We start from the raw sequence: 20410 nt of genomic DNA, 5'->3' as shown, positions 1-20410 counted from the left end.
GGCAGAGGGAGGGGTGCTGGCGCCCCCCAGAGAAGTCTGGTGGTCAGTGCGCAGGCAGAGCATGCCTGGCCCCTTCCTAATCCTCCCCTCGAGGAGGCTGCTGACGGCTCAGAGGGCGGAAGTCACGATCCACAGGGCGGAGGGGAGCCAGGGCTTCGGAGAGTAGGGGGCGGTGCAGACAGTGACTAGTCTCTGCCCAGAACTACAGGACAATGTCCTGCTTTGTCCTGCTGGGGGGAAAATGCAAGGACAGGAGAAGGAGGGTGAGGGATGCCACACAGAGACCAGGTACCTTTCAGGAAGCACAGAAAGGGTCCAAGAAGAAGAGTTGAAACGGCAACAGAACAGGAACAGAAATAGTGAGGAGGGTCTACAGAGTGGTGGGGAAGGAAAACAGAGAGGCTTGGGGATGGCTCCAGACCTGGCTAGCTGCAGGCACTGACGCCCAGCCTCCCCCTTCCACACGCTGCTTCCGGGACAGGTGGGGAGGTGAGTGGGGGACCAGCTGAGGGTGGTGTGTACACACACACACACACACACACACACACACACACATACACACACACCCTGCTTCATGCTGCAGGACACAGGCCAACGGCCACAGGCAGTGCTCCTCAGAGGTGAGGCTCACAAGGGCCTCGGCCAATGAACACCCAGCCCCTAGTGAGTGCAGGAAGCAGAGCCAAGATCGCAGCTTGTGGGGGAGTCGCGGAGGTGAGTCCCTGACCCTAAATCCGGAGAGACAGCTGGCACCCCAAGCTCAGCTCCACCGTGCTGTGCAGGCCCGCGAAGGTGCGGGCTGCTGGTCAGAAGTATTTTGGTTCAAGGCTGAATTCCTGGCACCCAGCTCAGGGCTTGGCGTGTTTGAGGTACTCAAGAGTTGATGAATGAATGCGTGAGCAAAGGAACAAGGAGCAAATGCTTTAGTGACTAGAAATAAACTATCCGGAGAGAACGGGCAAACTTGGTGCTAGGGCTAGGGTTGCCCTTGCATCCATGAAACAAAACAAAACCCAGAGAGCACTCTTTTAAGAGACTGGATTGAGCCTCTGGGGAAAAGACAGCCACAATAATAAAAGCATTACAAGGATGTCCTGGGAAGTAAACACGGGCCGGGGGAAGCTGGGCTCGTAGCTGGAGAGGCCTGGATCCTGCACGTCCCTTGGTGACGGGCAGCTCCCAATAGGCTGGCCTTTATTTCCTCCCTCACGAGAGGGGCCCAGCTGCCTCAAAGACTCCCAAATGCTCTGACCTGGGCTTTCCTGCCAGTATCCCCTCCCACAGATGCCTCAAGGCCTCCGGTCCCCCGCACCAGAGCTCAGCTCTAAGCACGAGGGGGCAGTTTGGGCAGAGAGAAGACACTCCCTCGAGGGCAGTGCGGTGGGCAGCGAGGCTGGCTTGGGGCCCGCGGAGGGGTGAGGCCAACACAAACGTGCCGTTAGTTGGGGTTTGTGGCGAGGCATCTCCTATCACCGCCCACCCCCACCCTGCCTTCCCGCTAGGGTGAGGGGTCCCCTCCACTCTCCCTGCCTGTGCCCCCGCCACAGAACACTGCAAACACGAGCTCCGACCACCTGCCGGGGAGGTGGCACGGCGGGCAGAGGCGGGCCGCTCTGACTGCCGGGCCGCGGGCGGGGCGCTTAAGGGGCCAGGCACCGTCCTGAGCCCTTCACCCGCGTGAGCTCGCTTCACCCTCAGGACAGCCCTGAGACGGGCACTAGCCCGCTCCGCGTTTTCCACGTGGGAGAACGGAGGGGAAGGACTTATCCGAGGTCACACTGCTGAGAGGCGGCCCGAGCAGACGGCCCGTGGGAAGGCCCCCACTGGCCTTGAGGCTCTGAAGGAGGCAGCAAAGTCCCCGCCCCGTGACTTCAGGGTCCTCCTCTTGTAAGTGGGGATGACGGCACCCACCCCTCCCGGGGGTGTGCAGGGCACTCGCAGAGCCTGTGCACGTGGAGTCCTGGGAGGAGTCCCTAGCATGCAGTAAGTGCTCAGCGAGAGCTCATTTCTTCTTGTTCTCCTCCCTGCCCAACTGCCAGCTGTGACACAAGATCAAGCTGCTGGGAATACACCGCTGGCCAAGACCCAGACACCCAGGAGGCAAGTGGAGGGGACAGAGCCGGCCAGGCCTCCACGTGGGGGCAGCTGGGCACCGTCCCGTGGAAGCAGAGGGCTCCTGACAGGCGCAGCGGGGGACACGTGAGGTCAGCCAGGCTCGGGGAGGGCCGCCACCGGGAGCAGACACCTCTGACGGCCCTACCTGTGTCCGCGGGGCTGCTGGGGACGGCGGCCTGGCGATCTGGGTCAGCAGGAGCAGGCTCAGAGCCTTTCCTGGGGCCTTTGGGAGGGGACGGAGCTGCAGAGCGGGGCAGGAAAGCCAATGCTCCGGGCGAAGGCACAGCCAGTGCAGCAGGCAGGTGGCCGGCACGGATCACGGAAAGGGCGGGGCGGCCGAGCAGAGGAGCACAGGCCCAATCTGCGCTCTGCCATCTAAGGTGACGCTGGGATTCAACTGCCTTGTCTGAGAAACCGGGATGCCACCGCCCATCTCACAGTGTGGGCTGTATTCACAGAGAGACTACCTGCGGCGTCTCGACACTGGGCCAGCACCGGCTCGGGGGTGGCAGTGGAGGCCCAGTCACCAGAACCTGCCAGACTGGGTCGGTCCTCAGGCCGCAGCCCGGGCAGGGGGGACGTGGGGGCGGAGGGGTGGCGAGGGCGAGTCTCCAGCCACAGCAGTGAGGGTGCTCCCGCCCCAGCTCACCTTTTGAGCCCCCGAGAAAGCGTGGTAGAAGCAGGACACGTAAGTCATGATGGCTTTCTCATCTGGCCTCAGAGTGCCTACAATATCTGCGCAGAGAGAGAGAAAGAGAGAGAGAGGCAGGAGAGAGTGAAAGATGCAGGAAGGGCGGCCGAGGCCCGAGGCTCATGCGGGAGGAATAGCGCTTGCTCGGGACTGGAAGCCAGACCCTGGCTCCGGCCTGGGTGGGCATGTCTTGCCGAGGTTTTGTAGAGGGGAAGGGGGAGGGTCCGAATAAGATGGAGTCCTTTTTGAACCAGGCCTGAGTTTGTGAAACACTAGCTAGGAAGCCTTGTTTGGGGCTGGAAGGATCAGGTGTTATTTGATCTTCCTGGAAACGTAAGGAAGATCATGTCCGGTGTGACCACCTACCACCTTAGCATAAACCCCTAATGGTCTCCTGAGCCCCCAGAATAAGACCCAAACTCCGGATCCCAGACTACAATGGTCCTACATGGCCTGGCCCTGTCACGTTCTCCGACCTCATTTTCCTCCCCTCTCCTACTCTTCTCCAGCCATTCCTTGAATAAGCCACGCTTATTTACACCTCAGGGCCTTTGCACTTGCTCCCCCCTCTACCTGGAACACTTTTCCTGCAGATCTTCACTGGGCAGCTCCTGCTCATCTCGCCTCCCCTGACAGCCCCAGCGAAGCAGCCCCCATGCTTCCCCGTCCCGCCATCCTGTCCCATGCTCTCGACTGCACTTATCACATGAAATTACTCTATCTGTGGACATGCCTGTTGTCTGCCTTGCCCACTAGAATGTAAGCTCCATGAGAGCAGGGACCGTGCCTGACTCAGTCACTGACTGTATCCTCAGTGCCTGGAACACAGCCTGGCACAGGTCAGGCCCTCGATAGACAGTGTGGGCAAAGACTAAATGGGCGGAGGTGCCAAGGAGTCGGGGGGTGGCTTCCAGTCGGAGACAGGCCGCTGCCGTCTGCAAGAGAAATGAGGTGAGCACGGGAGGCGAGAGGCAGCAGCGGCATTGGGCAGTGGCAGCGAGGTGGGCCTGCCTGGCCCTGCCCGGTACCTTCTGCGCTCCCGAAAAGGCATGGTAGAAGCTGGACACATAGGTCATTATGGCCTTCTCGTCGGGCCGGGCCGTGTTCACGATGTCTGCAAGTGAACAACAAGGGTTAAACCGCCCAAGCAGGGGCGGGTGGGGCGGGGGCGGTCACCCACTGGATCCACAGGCTCCCAAGGCCACAGCCATCCTGGGAGAAGGACCCTCAGAGCTGATTCCACGGCCCTTGGCGACTCCAGTGGGCTGGGCTTGGCCACACCCTTGGCCCCTCCATCCCCCAGGGTCGCTGGAAAGGCCAAGCCTGTGGGAAATGGATTAAAACGAGGCCACTTCCTCTCTCTGAGAATGGCCTCAAGGGGCTGCTAGACGGTCAACCCCAAAGGCCACCAGAGGCCAGATGCATGGGTCCTGGCTGGGGGTGGTACATGGCTGGGAAAAGGAGCAAAGCCGGAAAAGGAAAAAACACTCCACTTTGGTGGGCTCCAGGCTCCGAGGCTGCAGCAGGCAGGGAAGGCAGAGGCCTTGGTTATTTGCAGGAGTCAACGCTCCTGGCGACCTCCCTCGCCCCTCCGGAGGGAGGGGTGGGATCAGTCAGGAAGGGCTTTGGCAGGGCACCTGGGCCCAGCCCGAGAGGCAGCCCCTGAGAGCTGATCCTCTTCAAGGACCTCTTCCCCACCATCTCCATCCCTGGCTGCTCAGGCTGCTCCTGCTCTGGCTCCCTGGGTGACACCACTGTCCCCAGTTCACGCTGATTCATTCAGGCGTTCTGGCTGGCTCCGCCAGCTCCCTGAGGTTACCGCAAGACATGCCCACAAAACAGGGTGCTGACTGAACAAAAGGGATGTACTTACCCTCTGCATCCAACATCTTGGGGATGTCTAGGTATTTCTCAGCCACTTCAAAGGCATTGTTCAGGTTGGTGACGGGGTCGTCCTGGGGGAGGGAGGTGAGGGAAGGAGGAGAAACTTGGTCGGGGGCGGGAGGCACAGCAGAAGGAACAAGGGCTGGCCCGGAAGGGAGGGATCTCGGGAAGGGCTAGGACTGGAAAGCGTCCTTCGGGCAGATCTCAGCCACCTGTGCTGCTGCAGGGAGCGGAGGGGGGAGGGGGGACACCCGGGTAAAGTCAATGCCTACCCAAAGGAATGCCTCTGGAAATCTTTGTGGGGCAAACTGTGGACCCTTTCTCCAGAGACAATGCAGGCGTGCTCTTTTCTTAGAATTTCCATCCATCCCCAGACCCCAGATGAAGACCCTTGCCCTGAAACCAGACACTGTGGTCCAGACCTGAGAGAGCACTGGACGTGGGGGGTGGGGTAGGGAGGGAACGGAGAGCATCCACGTTCTAACGTCCCTACTCTGACTGCCCCGCTGCTTACAGGATGAGAGGCACTTCACCCTGACCCTCCCTCACGTGCCTTCACCTAGCCTTTCCAGCTAGAGCCCAATACGATTACTCACTGCGGCTTGAACGGGCTAAGTGCAGGCCTGTGCCTCCCCTACCTGGGATGCCCGCTCTCTGGCCCTCGGCTGCCTCCTCCCCAGAGGCCCTGCCCCCGCCGGGCCAGCTCAGGTGTGCCTTCCTTCCTCTGGAGCATTTGTCCGGCCCCATCCCCCCTCCACCCCCATGCAGCCTGAGCACATGCACAGGGCCCTGTGCGGCTGGTTTGCTCTGGATGCAACTGTCCTGCCTTCCCCGCGAGGCTGGCAGCTCCTAGAGGGCAGAGCCTGGGTCTTACACGCTCTGTACAGGCGAAATAGAACAGGACCCCGCACGGGACAGGGCTGCCGGCGGTGATGGTTTAGAATTCTTTACCCCTCCCCAAATGCTTCCAGAATCGAGAGGGTTAAGGAAGGGCGGCTATAAGGCATGGCCGGCCAGGCGCTACAATAACCCCAGGTAGCTGCGATGCCCAAGGAGGGAGAAGGGCAGTCCCCAGGGGGAGCAAAGGAGGCGAGAATCAGCCACCGAGCCTGGGGTCTGCTGACAGCTGGCACAAGGCCCTCCCAGTCTGCCCATCTGAGCACAGAGTCCAGCTTTGGACGCCAGCAACAGATGGGCTTGGGGGCGGTGGCCCGGAGTCAGGGTCAGACTCGGGGTGTCTGTGGGTCACTGAGGGGAGCAGGAGACGCATACCTTTCTCAGCTTGTCGTACTCAATCAGCTCTGGTCTGTGCCGGTGGATCAGGGCATTGAAGGCAAGACCGTCCTTCCAGCTGGGGGTGGAAAGGCCAAGGTTATGAGTAGAGCCCCCACCGTCATGGGAGGGCTGCAGGCTGTGGGCACCCACAGGAATGGTTAACTCCCACTCAGTGAGGTGGTTTAGAGCGTGTGCCTGGCACTGCAGGCAGACGGCGTGGCCGGCTGGCCGTGAACCTGGCTGCCGGAGCCAGACCATCTGCGGGAAATCCCAGCCCTTCCACTCACTGTCAGTGTGACCTTGGGCAAGTCCCATAATCTCCTGCTACCTCAGGTGCCACATCTGTAAAATGGGGTTAATACAGTACGTACACTTCACTGGGCTGTTGTGAGGATGAAAGGAGTAAACATGTGAGGCTTTGGCCGATACCTGACAAATGACAAGTGCTTTGACTGCTCGTTCCCAGGGTGGCTGTGACCTGCTGAGCGCTGTCCCTGCGAGGCCCCACTGAGCTGCGCAGGCCACCGCAGGCCCTCTGCACCTTGGCTGACCTGACCCGTGCGCTGGCTAAATGCCGGGATGTGGCTTGGCATGAGGGGCTCTGTTCAGAGGAAAGTGACAGCTGGTCACAGCCCATACTGGTCACACTGGCTCTTTCATGGGTCAAGGTTAATGACACCTCCTTAGAAAGACACCCCCCCCCCCGCCCCCGACTGTGGTACTCTTCCCGTTACTTTCTATCACCTTATCCTACTTTGTCGTCTTTCTATGACTCCTCTCACTACCTGAAATTACGTTGTTGGTTTCTTCACGCCTTTGTGAACTACTGGTTCCCCTGCTGCGGTGTTACCTTCCAAGGGTGGGGACTTTATTTTGGTGCTGCTGTATTCCCACCCTTGGCATGGAGTAGGCACTCCACAGACACTTAGTGATTGAATAAATAAATGAGTAAGAAATGCACAGGGACTTCCCTGGTGGCACAGTGGTTAAGAATCCGCCTTCCAATGCAGGGGACGCGGGTTCGACCCCCGGTCGGGGAACTAAGATCCCACATGCCTCAGAGCAACTGAGCCTGCAGGCCACAGCTACTGAGCCCACGCTCCACAAGGAAAGATCCCACGTGTGGCAACTAAGACCCAATGCAGCCAAAAAAAGAAAAAGAAATGCACAGAGGACCGCCAGCTGGTGGCAGGAAAAGGAAGGAAACACACAGAGGAGCTCAAGGGAGGGACCAAATGCTCTTAATGGCAGAGCACAATGGTCCCCAACGTCCAGTGCCAGGGCTCCAGCGAGCCTGAGGACACAGCAGGACCTCTGTGGATCCCATGAAGCCCCGTTCTTCATTCCTGCGTGTGCCCTCTCCCTGGTTCATCCACTCCAGGAGAACACCAGAGGCTCAGAGAGGTGAGGTCACAGAGTCACGCCAGATCTGACCTCGGGGCCACCCCCAAAGCCTGCACTCCTAACCCCCGGGCCATGCCACGCTCCCAGATCTCGTGTGGCACTGACCACACTCACCTCATGGACACACTCATTTCCCGCTCTCAACCGAGGAAGAACAGGCTCGTGCAGGTGAGTCTTGTTCCTCTAGTGGACACAGAGTACATTTTCCCCAACACTAAATTCACTAGCAACCGTAAAGGACGGCAGGTCCCTCTTGAGAGGTCAAAACAAAGGAAGAGCTTTGTTGTTGCTTCTGAGTTACCTTGCTTGGGGAAAAAGAAGATTCTAGAGGGCCTGCCAGAGTGCCGGGCCTTAATGCCTTTAGCCTGGGACGGCGAGGTGACTGCTGCCTCCCCCAGGGGACGCAGGGACCTTCCCAGGGGCTCACGGGGGCCAGTGGCAGGGGGAGGGGCTCCTGAGAGCTGGCACCTCACAGACCATGACAACACCACAGGAAAAGAGAGAGGGTGGGCGGACAGCATGTCAGGTCCCGGGAAGCAGAGTGGGAACGATGTGGGCCGGGGTGCTTCGGCCGGCGCTCACCTGATGTGGAAGTTCTGCACGTTGACGTTCTTGTACGGGGCCGTCTTCCTCTGGCACCAGAGAAGGAGCCCCTCCTTGGCAGAGGTCTCTGCAAAACACATGAGGACGGTGAGCACCGGCCCAAAACGAAACGCTCAGAAGCCAGGCCCGGGGGACTGCACTTGCGGCTCAGGCATGAGGGTCACACAGAACCTGGGGGAGAGGCCCTCGGACAGAGCAGCAGCAGCGCCCCTTCCAGACGCGGCGGGCACGTGCCGATCCTAACGGCACGCCAGGCCCCGAGGAGCAGGCACCTGCCTGGGGTCACCCCACAAGTGGCAGTGACAGGCCAGGGTGAGCGCCTGAACCTGCGCCATGTTTCTGACCCCAAAGCCTGTGCCTTTAGCTGGCAGGACACACTGCCAAGCAAGCCCCTGAGGCGGGCCTTGGCCTCTTCTGAACAAGGGGCATGAGCGCCGGGCCTGCCCACCCAGGGTCTCCAGATCTGGCCGCAGCTTCGAGGAGGCGGGGAGCGGAGGGCCCCAGGAGGTCCCTCCGCTCCCCGCGGACGGCTCTGACTGTCCTCAACGCACAGGGAGTGCTACAAGGGCAGGGAGCACATCTGTCTGGTCACTGCTGTGGCCTGTCACCAGGAGCCCCCTCTGCATGCTGGCCCTGTGGCTTTTCTCATCCTGTGGTGGCCTGGACCAACCCCAGGTCCATGGAGGCCAAGGTCCGAGGGTGGGAGGTTGAGTGGAAACATAGGTGCTGACGCCCAGGAGAACGAGGCCAGGCCTGACTCTATCACTAGTTTGCTACTTGACTGTAAAATGGGGCCAATCATGCCCATTTGACAAGGGTGGTGTGAGGGTCCACTGAGATGGGCGGCTGCAGGGGGGACCCTTCACCTGCAGCCTGGGCCAGCACCTCTACTAACCACCCCCAGGCAGGGCATGTGAGTGATGTCTGAACACAGGAAAGAGCCTCAAAGCATGAAGACAAAAAGCCCGAAATCCTAACTAAGCCCCCCCAACTCGGGTGGAACCAGGGCGGGGAGGAAAGGCTGTTCTTTGCCCGTGAGCAGGTCCTTGGCTCTCACCTTCGACAGAGATGTCCTGGATGGCGAACCTGAGGATGATGGTCCAGATCATCCCCAGGGTCATCTTTGCGTTGCCGTCCACAATCTCTGCACACAAGGAAAGGGGGCAGAGGGCAAAGGGCTGTTAAAACCAGAGTGGGACTCCCCAGGCGGCCCCCGGCCCTGTCTAGAGATTAACTCCAATCATCTGACAGAGCTGCCTAGGCCTGTCCTCCACCACCTTCACTGGGAGAAGATGTCCCCTGGACACTCTGGGAAGTGCTGTCCCAAGAGCTTTCTGCTGCTTGGCACCTTCGGGCTTCCATCCCCGTGTATTCTCGGCCACGCAGGCCTCTTCCTCTCTGGGCAGCTCATTCTCTTGACCCAGCTCAATGGACTGCTCCCCGCTGAGCCTCGTCCCAGGTGTTGGGCCTCTGTTTCCAGGCCCCACCACACCTTATGGGCATGTCTCGAGAGTCTGCCCACTTCCTTCCAATCCCACTGTCGCCACCTTCGTCCGAGCCACCGTCATCTCCCTCAGATCCTCACGTGCTGCCTCCTCCATCCCCACTGCGATCCACCCCACGCAGCAGGCAGGGTGGTCACTGGAACAGGTGGACTGGATTTGTGTCGGTCGCCTGCTTTGTGTTCTGGAGTCTGGCTTACAAGGCCTGCCCTGCCTGACTCCCGCCTCCCTCCCCAGCATTCTCCAGCTCTGTCCTCTCGACAAGCCAGCTCTCTCTTGCTTTAAGGATCTCACACCTTCTGGCCTGCCACAAAGCACACGCCTCGACCCTTTCCTCAGATGTCCAGTCCTTCCCAGCCTCTAAGGCTCTGCTTATATGTCACCTCCCCAGAATGGCTTCCCTGACCGTCCCGGTGCCTCTCTCCCCAGCACCCTGCTCTTCCCCTCACACAATGATATGTACTGGTTTGTCTACTTGTTCACTGTCTGCCTTCGTGATCACCTCTGCACCCCCAGCACCTGGACCCGGCCCTTGAGAAAGACACGGTGCTGCAGGAAGGGGAGAGCGGGTAGCACAAGGTCCAGCTGATAAGTGCCTGCTTTCTTAACTAACCGAAAACCAGCCACTCTCCCAAACTTCTGGGAGTGAAAGAGAAGGGTTTGGACCACACGTTCTTCAGCTTCAGCAACTTAAGAGAAAAATCACTTCTGCAACGCTCAGGCACCGTGTGTCTGCAGCCAGGTGAGGGAGGTGCGTGCAAGCGGCCTCCTCCTGGGGCCCATGGGCCCGATGCGCCTTTGGCGGTCCTCTCAGGCCTGCCACCCCCGTGCCTCTCACACACTGGATGCGGGAGAGAGGGTGCAGAGAACGGAGGGGACACTTCAAGAGAGCTTGCTCACCGGCCTCGAGAACAGAAAACTCTAGGTGGGCTTGATCTGGGAAGGAGGCACGACGGTCCCCCAGAGGATGGGGCCCAGCCTTCCCCGAGGACATGCTCGCTAGGAAAGGGTGGGTGCTCTTTTAGCCACTGGAGAGGCTCCCCACAGTGAAGCCATGGGCTGACGGCCGAGGGCAGCTCTTGGCTTGAGGGTTTCAGGAGAGGAGATATGTGTAGCCGGCCGCCTGGAAGCAGGGGAAGGACACGTTGTCTGTCCAGCCCTCTCCCAGGGCTAAGAACCCCACGGGTGGAAACAAGGCCGAGCCTTCCCAGCGTGGGGTGAGGGCGGTGATTCATTCAGGAAATCTATGCTGCGTTCCTCCCGAGGGCCAGGCACCCCAAAGCTGGGGACGGACACAAGCTGGAGAGGAGGCCGCAGCGCCCATACCCAGCCGGTGCCATGAGCAAGTTGGTCATGGAGGACTCAGAGAGTCCCTGTGAGGGGAGGAAGACGGCCGCTCTCATGACACATCCACCAGCTGCTTCTTGGACCTGCAGCTGTGCCTCCGAGTCCCGACCCCTCTCACAACCCCCACGGGGAAGCCATGTTCCTGCAACTGCCTAGATGGTGTGGAGGGACAGGGGGCCGGGGGCGGGCGGGGACTGGGGCGCTCAGGTACCCCAAAGCCCTCGGAACGGCTCCAGTCGGCTGCCCTCCAGAGGCCCGATGGCCACAGGGATTGGGAGTGAAGCAGCTTGGGCGTGAACGGAAAACATTTTTAGACTGAGTTTTTCTCCAGATGAAAACTGATGACTGCCACGGGTCTCTCCTCTAACCCCTTCTGTATTTACAGGCTAGCATTTGAGCAAAATAAATGCAGCTGTGAGAAGCAGAAGGCTGGAGGGGAGCCAGGAGGAAAGATCCATGCAAGAACAGAAAATCTCAGGGCCTGACTGAGTTCAGGGTTTTGATTTTTTTTTTTTTTTAAACAAACACCAACCACCTCAACCGTGGCATGCGAGGCTTGGCAGCCCTCCCTGGAGAGGTCCCGGGTTGGGGCAGAGCCTTGGAATGCGGGATGTGCATTCTGGCCTGGAGTCTTGGCCAAATTCTCGGAGCCCTGTCATTAGCAGCAATTAGTTTTCTTTGTTTTTCTAAAAGCTGGGACAACATGGATATGGGGGTGTAGGAAACCCTGCTCTGACTAATGACCAGAACTGGGAGCCCAGGCCGATGGGGAGCTTCTGGGCTCTGTCAGGCCTCGCCTGGTCTCCAAAGGCGTCTGTGAGACAAGAGCCTGCACTGAGGGAGGGAGGGCATGCCGTTGCTCTAGGGAGGGCTCGGAGACAAGGGTCACAGTTCCAGGTACCCGCACGGGGCCCAGAGGATCCTGGGTGTCCTGTCAAGAGGCCCCAGTCTCCCAAGCTGTGCAGCCAGCGAAGTCTGCTCGCTGACCTTTGGACTTACACTCCCTGCCCCAGAGCCCTGACACCAGATCTCAAGCAGCCTCCCCTACTCTGAGCCCTCCTGCCTGCAGACACCAGACAGGGCCTAAGGGCGAAGGTGCTGCTGGCTCAGAGAGATGCCGTGTCCCTCAGGCCCGGCACCAGGAGGGCGTGTGAGGGTGTCCGGGGTCCAAGTCAAAGCCATTCCTCCCCCTGTGCCCCTCATGACCGGGTGAGCTGGATTTCCTGGTCTTGGGCTGGATTATTCTTTGGGGGAAGGGAGGGAGGTCTGCGGGCCCGGCATCACATCAAAGGCAGTCACTGTGGTCGCTGCTCAGTGTATCTGGGCTTTAAGCACCCCCAAGTGCTCTCTCTGCCACCAACACAGCTTCTGTTCCCAAGGGAGAGGTCGGGCCCCCATCCGAGCTCACCTTCCGCCCCGATGGAGACCAGCTTGACTCCTTTGCTGGCGATGAAGTCCAGTGCCTTGTTCACATTGTTGATTTTGTGCACTCTCATCTTGCCCCGCTCCGGCTTAGGTAACCGCTCCCCTGAGGGCCGAACACCGAGAAAGAGAGGGAGAGGAGCTTCAGGGCCCCCGCTGCTCCCCGGAACAGGCCCAGGCCGGCGCAGTGCCGCTGCCGCAGCCGGTAAAGGCCTCGCTCTTCCCCGAGCAGCAATGGGACGGCGGGGGGGGGGGGGGGGGGTGGGCAGCATCCCGTGGGCACCCGCAGGAGGGGGGCCTCACCTGAAATGACCTCCAGGAGGAGCATGAGCTTGAGCCCGTCTCGGAAGTCCTCGTCGATGTTCTCGATCTGCGTGCCGGCCTTCCTCAGGTGGGAGTTGCACCAGGCTGTGAAGGTCTGGGGAAGCGGAGAAGAGCATGGCTCGGAGGGTCGGCGTGGCCGTCAGGGCTCTCCAGCAAAAGGGCCGGGTCACAGCCCTGACCCCGCGACAGCACGGCTGCCACGGGGCCCTTGCTCAGGGCCAGGTCCTGGGCCCCACCTTTTATCAACACTGACACTGTTTCCGGTCTTTACAGAGAGCCAGGCAGGTCGATGTGAGGGCACTGAGGCTCAGGGCAGTTAGCAGACTACCACTTGTTAGCCGGGTGACAAGTGGCCGAGCGTGGACTGGAAACCACGTCTGCCAGCCTCAGAGCAAGTGCCGGCCCCACCACACCCTGAGTGGGCCCACTGCACGCGTCGGGCAAAGGTGCTGACGGAGCCGGGCCCTGAGCATGGAAACAAGCAGCAGGGGTCCAGCTCCCGCAGACACGTTCTTCTGGACAGACACACCAGCCCTCCATCCCCCTGGGCGGGCAGAGCAGACCACAGGTCCCCACGGCCCTGGCTCCCTTCCACCTGTCCCTCCCCTCAGGCAGGGGCAGCAGTTTCCCCATCACTGGCACAGAGATGACTTGGGACAGGAAAGCAGTTGGAAAACAAGCCTCCTGTAAATTCAAGGTTTGCTCAAGTCAGTCCCTCTTCGAACCACCAGTAGCCCAGCAGCAACACCTCCCCCAGAGGCCGGGCGCACAGATCCTCCGAGCCCTGTGGCACCCCTACGTATGCTGTTTCCCTCGAGGCCAGACACCCTCTATTCCCTGGAGAACATCCCACGCCCCACCCTTCCACATCTTAAAATCCAGTGTATCTCAGAGGGGGCTGGAAGGCAAGTGGGAGGCAGGCACCCACCCCCACCAGGGTTAGGCAACCACATCTGAGGAGGAACTGCCGGAGGATCACAGGGCACGCGGGTGCTGGAAGGCGAAGGGGCCTCTTCAGGTGGAGAGGCCCGTGGACAAGAAGCCCAAATCCCAAACCAGAGCACAGAATGCCCGAGTACGTAACCAGCACTCAGCCCCCTGCTGGCTGGGGCACGTTATCAGACTTCAGCGCCAGGGATGCATGTCACATCAGTTAAGGTGCACGTGCCCAGATGCCTTCCGGGGAGACAGGCCCCCGCAGCAAGATCTGGGAAAAACCCCACGCCTGTTTCTCACGGGAGTCCCCCGCTCTGCCCTCGTCAATCCGCAGGGCCCAGCGTGGAGGTGGGCCGACAGCCAGGAACGCGCCAGAGCCCATGTGCACCCAGGGTGCCGGCAGAGGCCATGTGGGGCTGAGGGGCCTCCAAGGAGCCTCTGGCCAAGCACCACGTGTTCTGACAACTGTCACCAGCCCTGCTCGTTCAGAGACTCAACACAAGGCCCCTCCCAGACAAAGAAGCTGCCTGATTAATACGCTGCACCACAGGTACAGGGTTTCCTTCCAAACCCGAAGCGGGGGGAGGGCTGCGAACGGGCAGGGCACCCCACCCGCCTCCCGCCAACACGAAGAAGAGTTCTTCCACCTCGGAGACAGACACCCACATGAGGCTGTCTCCTCAGCGACGGGCACCTTTGCCCCGCTTCTGCCTCGCCTCAGCCCGCACCCACCCATCCCACAAAATCAGTCCCAAGTGCGGCTCCTCCGGACGCCCCCACTGACTTGCTTGCCCCACCCCGACTCTGACTCGGATGCCCCCTCCTCGTGCAGATCTATCACAGCACCATTCTCTCTGCTTCTGCCTCCTCACAAGCATGAGCTACTTTGGGCTCTGGCCAGGAGCAGGTTCTCAGCAAGGCATCCGCCGTCCCCACCTCACTTCCCACGCTCCTTCCCCTCTGCAGCGCTCAATTCAGACAGACCAGGGCTACACCACTCATGTGGGCAGGTTACCCAACCTTCCTAACGTCAGCTTCTTCATCTGCAACCTGGCGATGAAGACACCACCTGGGTCACGGTCAGTGTGAGGGTTCGAAGCGGCAGTGCCTGTAGAGCACGTGGCAGGTGCTCATAAGCGGCAGCTCTCCGCACAGCCCGTGCTTCCCGGGATCTCCTCCTCTCCCGACACCTCGCCCGCCTCTTCCACTGAGTGCCTTCTCCGTCCCCTGCCTGCCCCCGCCACCGCGCTCAACCCTTGGCATCTCTCTGACAGCATTCGCCAGTCATTTTGGGTCTTACTGGATGTTACGTGCATGTGTGCGTGCTCCCAGGGAGTAGGAATTAAGTCTCACATCGCACATGCATTTAGAATGCCCAAAGCACAGCAGCCTCGGCGGTGGGCAGCGGGCGGGCGGGGAACTCAGCCACCCTGTAAAGCAGAGGGCAGCAGCAGGCCAGGCTGGGGCAGGAAGTGGCAGGGGATGCTGGGCCTCTGCTGGTGCATGTGCCTGAAAGATGCTGCAGGGCAGCAAAGTGGCCCATCACATCCCGTGGCCGAGGACGCAAGAGGGCAGTTCCCAGAGGGCGAGCGCCCCTGGTGCTGCGGTGCTGCTGGGCCGAGATCTAGGCGCCTGGGCTGCAGGCAGAGCTGGGCACGTTATCTGAATGGCAAGACTCTCTGCTTCGGCCTGCCTGGGTTACACCTGGGGTAACCCTTCAGGGTTTGAATGCCAGCCCCTCGGCTCACTTCTGTGTTTCCAACCAAGTGACTTGGCCTACTTCCACCTCAGCTTCCTTCTCTGTAGGATGGACTTACCAGAATCTACCTCCTGTATTTGCTGTAGGATTAAATGGGGGTGGGGGGGGGGGATGCTTTAAAACATCTGGCACAGATCTTGGCATCAAGTGCCAGATGAACTGAGCATGCGCACACATGCGAACACAGCCACCCCGGCTGCTTCCCACTCCATTCCCAGGAAGGATGAGAGCCCGTCTCTCTGCAAAGGCCCTTACCCCACGGCCATGGTGTGGAGTGGTAACAAGATACAGCACACCCTCTCACTCCAACCTGTGGAGGCTCTGAACGAACCTCACCTCACTGGGTTCAGGCAGTCTGTCCTCAGAAGGTCACGACACCGTCCACCCTGCAAACATGCGTCCCATCTCTGCACCTTTGCTCATCTTCTCTGGGCAGGAAACAAGAGCTCTGGCTTGGGGCTCACACAGACCTGGATTCCAACCTTGCCTCGGCCACTGAGGCCACCTGCCGGCGGGGTAACCTCGGGCAAGCAATGAGCCTCGAGTTCCTTGTTGGTGAAATGGAGGCAATAATCTCCCCTCTTAAATGAGGATTAAATAAAACAATGCAAGTAAATCACTTATGACTGTGCCTGGCACAGATTAAGTATTCAGAGTTATACAAATCTCAGGGAAAGGACTATTTTTAAATAAATGGTAACTCTGCCCTGTACTTCTGTCTCCCTGGCTGGAAGCAGGCAGAGGCCCAAGCAGAATACAGAGCAGGTGCTTAGGGGAGAATATCCACTGGCCTGGCCTCGGTGGTGAGGAAAAGCCTGTGGGTATTCTCCTGAACCTGACACACGATGGGAACCCCGCCGACAGGCCTCCCATCCTCACTCCACGGCCTGCGTGGCCCTGATTCCTCCTCCTGGAAGACGAGGAGCATCTACTGACACCGGAGGCTCGCAGGGTCCTGGGCTCGGGGCAAGGGGAGCAGGAGTCACGAGGCCCTCCTCGGGAACGAGCCCACCATGCGCAGCCCCTGCTCCACGCGGCATGACTGGTGAGTGGGAGCTGGAGTTCCAATGGAACATGAAAAATTCATAGCTTCTTCTACTTGGTTACAAAAATAACATTCTGCTTACTCACTCCCTCTCCCTACCCAGTTTAGACTGAGATGTGTGGGGTGGGTAGTGTGGAGGGTGGCTGCTATAGATGGACGTCTCGTGGGCCCACTGTACCCCCGCCACCATGCAGATCTGTCAGAGCACGAGCTACAGAGCCCGACTGCCCGAGCGTGGCAGGCCCCACTGGCTCCGCGATGCCCAGGTCACTGTGGGGCAGGACATATCCACTCCCTCGACAAGGGAGGGTTTGCTGCATGCCGAGCCAGGGCCAGGCCTGGTGCTGAATCCACAGTAGTGAGCAAAGCAGACCCAGGCTGCACTCTGAGGCGCTCCCGCTCTGATGAGGAAGAGGATCGATCTCATTAACCAAGCAACTACTCAACTACAGAAGAGACACCCTTAGGAAAAGTGGTAACAGTAACAACCACAGCAGATACTTCTATAGGCTAACTATGTGCCGGGCACTGTTCTAGGCACTTCGTCACATGTTAACATCTCTCATCTGCAAAGCTACTTTGTGAGGTAGTTGCTATTTCTGGCCCATTTTACAGATGAGGGAACCGAGGGTCTGAGAGGTGACGTGACTTGCCCGCAGGTAGTCACGCACCTGGAAAGTTGCAGAGCTAGATTTAAAGCCAGGTACTCTGGCTCCAGCAGCCACACTCTGAGGTATCATCCTGCATTTGTCCTCCTCTCTCCCACCCCCAGAGAGGGAGCTGAAGAGAGCGTTTAGGATGCTAGGGAACAGCTCCTGATCTACTGGCCGGGCAGACACGGGGAAGTTTCCCTATGGAGAATAAGTAAGATGAAAATAAGGGAGACTGTCCAGATAATGGGAACAGCATGTGCAAAGGCCCTGTGGCAGCGAGAACACAGCCCGGCTGGAGAGAGGAAGGAAGGGAGTGAGGGAGAGCAGGCTGTGTCATGAGGCTGGCAGGGCCACCCTCATGGGGCGGCTGCTGTGTGGGGACTGACCCAAAGGGGGCAAGGGTCAATGTGTGATGACCAGGGAAAAAAAAGAGGGTAAGGAGCCTCTACGAGAAACTTGGCAGGAGGAGGAAGGCAGAGGAGCCGTGCTGGAAATGCCGACACTCGTAACCAAGCAAGGCAAACTCAAGGTTTCGATTTCATTTGGGAGGGTCCGGAGCTACTGGCCCTCTGTGGGAGAAGGGAAAGGCAAAAAGCATCTCAAGCTCGTCTGGGTTTTATTGTCAAGGTCATTTTCCAGGGGCAGTACTGATTCTGAGCGGTGGCCGTGCCCCCAGCACCTCACCTAAGAGGCGCTCGATGCAATCACCGGGCTGACAAATCCTGACTTGGAGGCCCGATTAGGCACTGGGCATGGGAGGAAGCAAAACAGACACAGAATTTACATTCTGATGGCGGCGGGGGCGGGGTGGCCAGTAACTGCTAATTGCTAGTTCTTACCATTTACACATAGCAAGTCTTTAAAACCTCCAACCCCAAGGTCATGTGAGATATTATCATCTCCATTTTACAGATGAGGAAACTGAGGCAGGGAAAAGTTAAGTGACTTGCCCAAGGTCACACAGCTATTAACACAAATATGGGGCGGCCACTCATTCCTCTGAGGGGAATGCTACCTACCGGCCTGGCAAAGCAGAGCCCGCAGAACCGAGTCAAGAAGGGCCCCGCCCAGCCTCAGTCCCCAAACTGGAGCTGAGCTCACAAAGCGAGGCAGGCAGGGCTGTTTCCCCAAAAGCCTGCCTGCTTCTTAAAGGGTGGCCTGAGCCCAGCGTGGGAGGCCAATGCTGGCCTGCCATCCTGTGAAGGGAGCCTGCACCCAGCCCTTGACCTATCTAGGGAGGAAGGATGTGGACTCGTCTGCCTTTGAGAACACACGTGAAAAAAACCACAAAGAGCCTTCAAAACTTGCCTCTGCACACTGGCAGCCTGTTAAAGATTCTTCTCTGGTTGTTAAAATAGCACAGGGTGTAGGGGGGAGGCGGGGTGGAAGAAGAGAGGACGAGCTTGTTGGTTTGTTTGGGATCCAGTCACCACTCCCTGTGCCGAGGCCCGAGGCCCATGCACTGCCTCAGAGGACAGCGCCCCCCCCCCCCCCGCAGCTGTTTCTGCTTTGTCACTGTGTGTTGGGGGAGGGGGAGAAGGCCTAGCATCGCTGGTCATAAAGTCCTTCCTGTGTCACAGGGACCCCTCCCAGTTGCCAGGATGTGGGGTGGCTGTGTGAATGAATGATGGATATTGTTTGGGAGGTGAACTAAACGGCCAGGAATGTGGCAGCAGTGGGCTTTAATGAGCTATTCATCGATGACTCCCTCCCCCAACCCAAAGAGGTAAATTAAGCCCTCTTGACTCTGGGGCAGTCACCAAGTAAGAAACAAACATTCGAAAGACATGGGGCAACCCAGTGGTATTCCAGCGGGCAGAGTGATGCCAAGGGCAAGAAGGAAGGATCCTGGTGGGATGCGGCTAGCCCAGCTGAAAAAACTTTCCTTCCCTTTTCTTCTTACCGACTACGTGTCACAAAACATGTTCTTAGTACTGAAGGGGGTGGCGTGGAGGGAAATGTCAGTTGGAAGCTGGAATTCCACTAAACCCAGACTAAAGGGAGTCTTTTACAAAGTCAGTTTGGACCTAGAAACGGGCTCACCTGAGGCCTCAGGCTGGGGCAAGCATGCTGGCTCTGATTATTAGCACTGGCGAAGGAGAGCTCCTGGACCAGGGTCGGGGGCTGCGCTATTTCTACCCACCAGCAGATGCTCACATGTGGATTCCACTGACTCCACACTGGACAAGACTTCAGGAAAAACCGTTCGCTGTCTCGTGCTGCACCCCCCGCCTTCCGCTGTGTGTACCGCCCACCCCCTTAGCAGAACATCACAGGCCAGCAGCCTGACCCAGAAGGACCAGCTGCATATCTTTGCCCCAGGACCAGGGCTGGCTGGAAGAACTGGCCACAGCAAACTCCCCCAGGGCACTCGGAGGCAAGTCAGGGTTCCTTAGGGAGCTGGGAGTTTTCAAACCTCGTCTCTGCAATACCGTGTTGGGTTTGCCGCTCCGCTGGGGCGCTGGCCGCTTTGAGGGGGAGGGCGCCTTCCCGCCTCCTGAATTCCCACCTTGCCTGGTGTGGCCTCTGACGCTGCCCATGGTTCCTGCTTCCACGGGAACCTCAGGAAGGGTGTCCGGGGCTTGGACACAGGGGAGGGACAGCTATTTATTCCTACGGTAGGCACCCACCCTCCTTATCACCCATCTGCCAGCTACTGCCAGGCTTCAGGCAAGGCCTGGCCCCAGTGGGGCATGTTCTCAGTTCCTGAAAGCAGAGACTGCTCCCCTGGCCCCTGGGCTTCATCACCAACTATAAAGGTGCTTTCAGGATCCGATGGCTAAGGCTTCCGGAATCTGGGTTACCAGCGGCCCAGGCAAACAGGCGAGTGCCCTGGCAACATCTGCATGGATCCGTCCAGGAAGTCCGTGAAGCCTCTGGAACAGTTTTGAGATTATACATGTGAGTGCTATTTTGAAGATCCACTGCCTTTACCAGATTCTGAAGATAAAAACCAGGGACCAGGCTGAGAGAAGAGAAAATGATCCGGCCGTGATGACATGACCACAATTTAGACGGGTGCAGCAACATGGGACTCAGACAGCCCTGCCAGCATGGGCCATCGGGGCCGGCGGTACAGCAGCACAGGGACACACTGGCTGCCCGTCCAGGACCCAACTCCATATCCAGCCGGGGGCAGAGCGGGTGTGCTGTGTGTGCCTGCCCCATGACAACAGAACCTAATTTGAAAGCAATTACAGGGAAATATGGAATGCTTCTTTCTTATGTCCTGGCCTGCTGTTGCCTTATTCGGAGTTTTCTCGGCCTACATGAAAAAGCAGACTTCCCAGTCGGAGGAGAGGTATAAATACCGCAGAGTGGAGTAGCGAGCATTCCAAAGGTCCTGCGTGTCCATCCAGAAACCAGCTCTTTCCCCCACGTCCCCTCCCAGTAGCCAACATTCCTGCGTCAGCCAATCCCCTGCGAGGCACCAGAAAGCGTGTATGTTAT

The 20410-nt window shown here is 59.1% G+C and overlaps 1 protein-coding gene across 4 annotated transcripts in view; it reads right to left on the bottom strand.

Moving 5' to 3' along the window:
- The window catches only part of ACTN4 (actinin alpha 4), a 73318-nt gene that overhangs the window by 15962 nt on the left and 36946 nt on the right, over positions 1-20410 (bottom strand). For 2 of the 4 annotated variants that reach the window (XM_068527479.1, XM_068527477.1), the window contains exons 2-8: positions 12547-12661; positions 12230-12349; positions 9030-9116; positions 7952-8039; positions 5963-6041; positions 4680-4761; positions 2765-2850 (exon numbers count right to left, since the gene is read on the bottom strand). In XM_068527479.1, the coding sequence (XP_068383580.1) occupies positions 2765-2850; positions 4680-4761; positions 5963-6041; positions 7952-8039; positions 9030-9116; positions 12230-12349; positions 12547-12661 (657 nt within the window). Of the gene's footprint in view, positions 1-2764; positions 2851-3834; positions 3921-4679; positions 4762-5962; positions 6042-7951; positions 8040-9029; positions 9117-12229; positions 12350-12546; positions 12662-20410 lie in introns of all 4 variants that reach the window. The other 2 variants (XM_068527478.1, XM_068527476.1) reach the window with 1 other exon arrangement.

This window comes from Eschrichtius robustus, chromosome 19 (genome assembly GCF_028021215.1).
Source record: "Eschrichtius robustus isolate mEscRob2 chromosome 19, mEscRob2.pri, whole genome shotgun sequence".
NCBI lineage: Eukaryota > Metazoa > Chordata > Mammalia > Artiodactyla > Eschrichtiidae > Eschrichtius > Eschrichtius robustus.
This window is presented reverse-complemented; position numbering and strand designations above follow the sequence as displayed.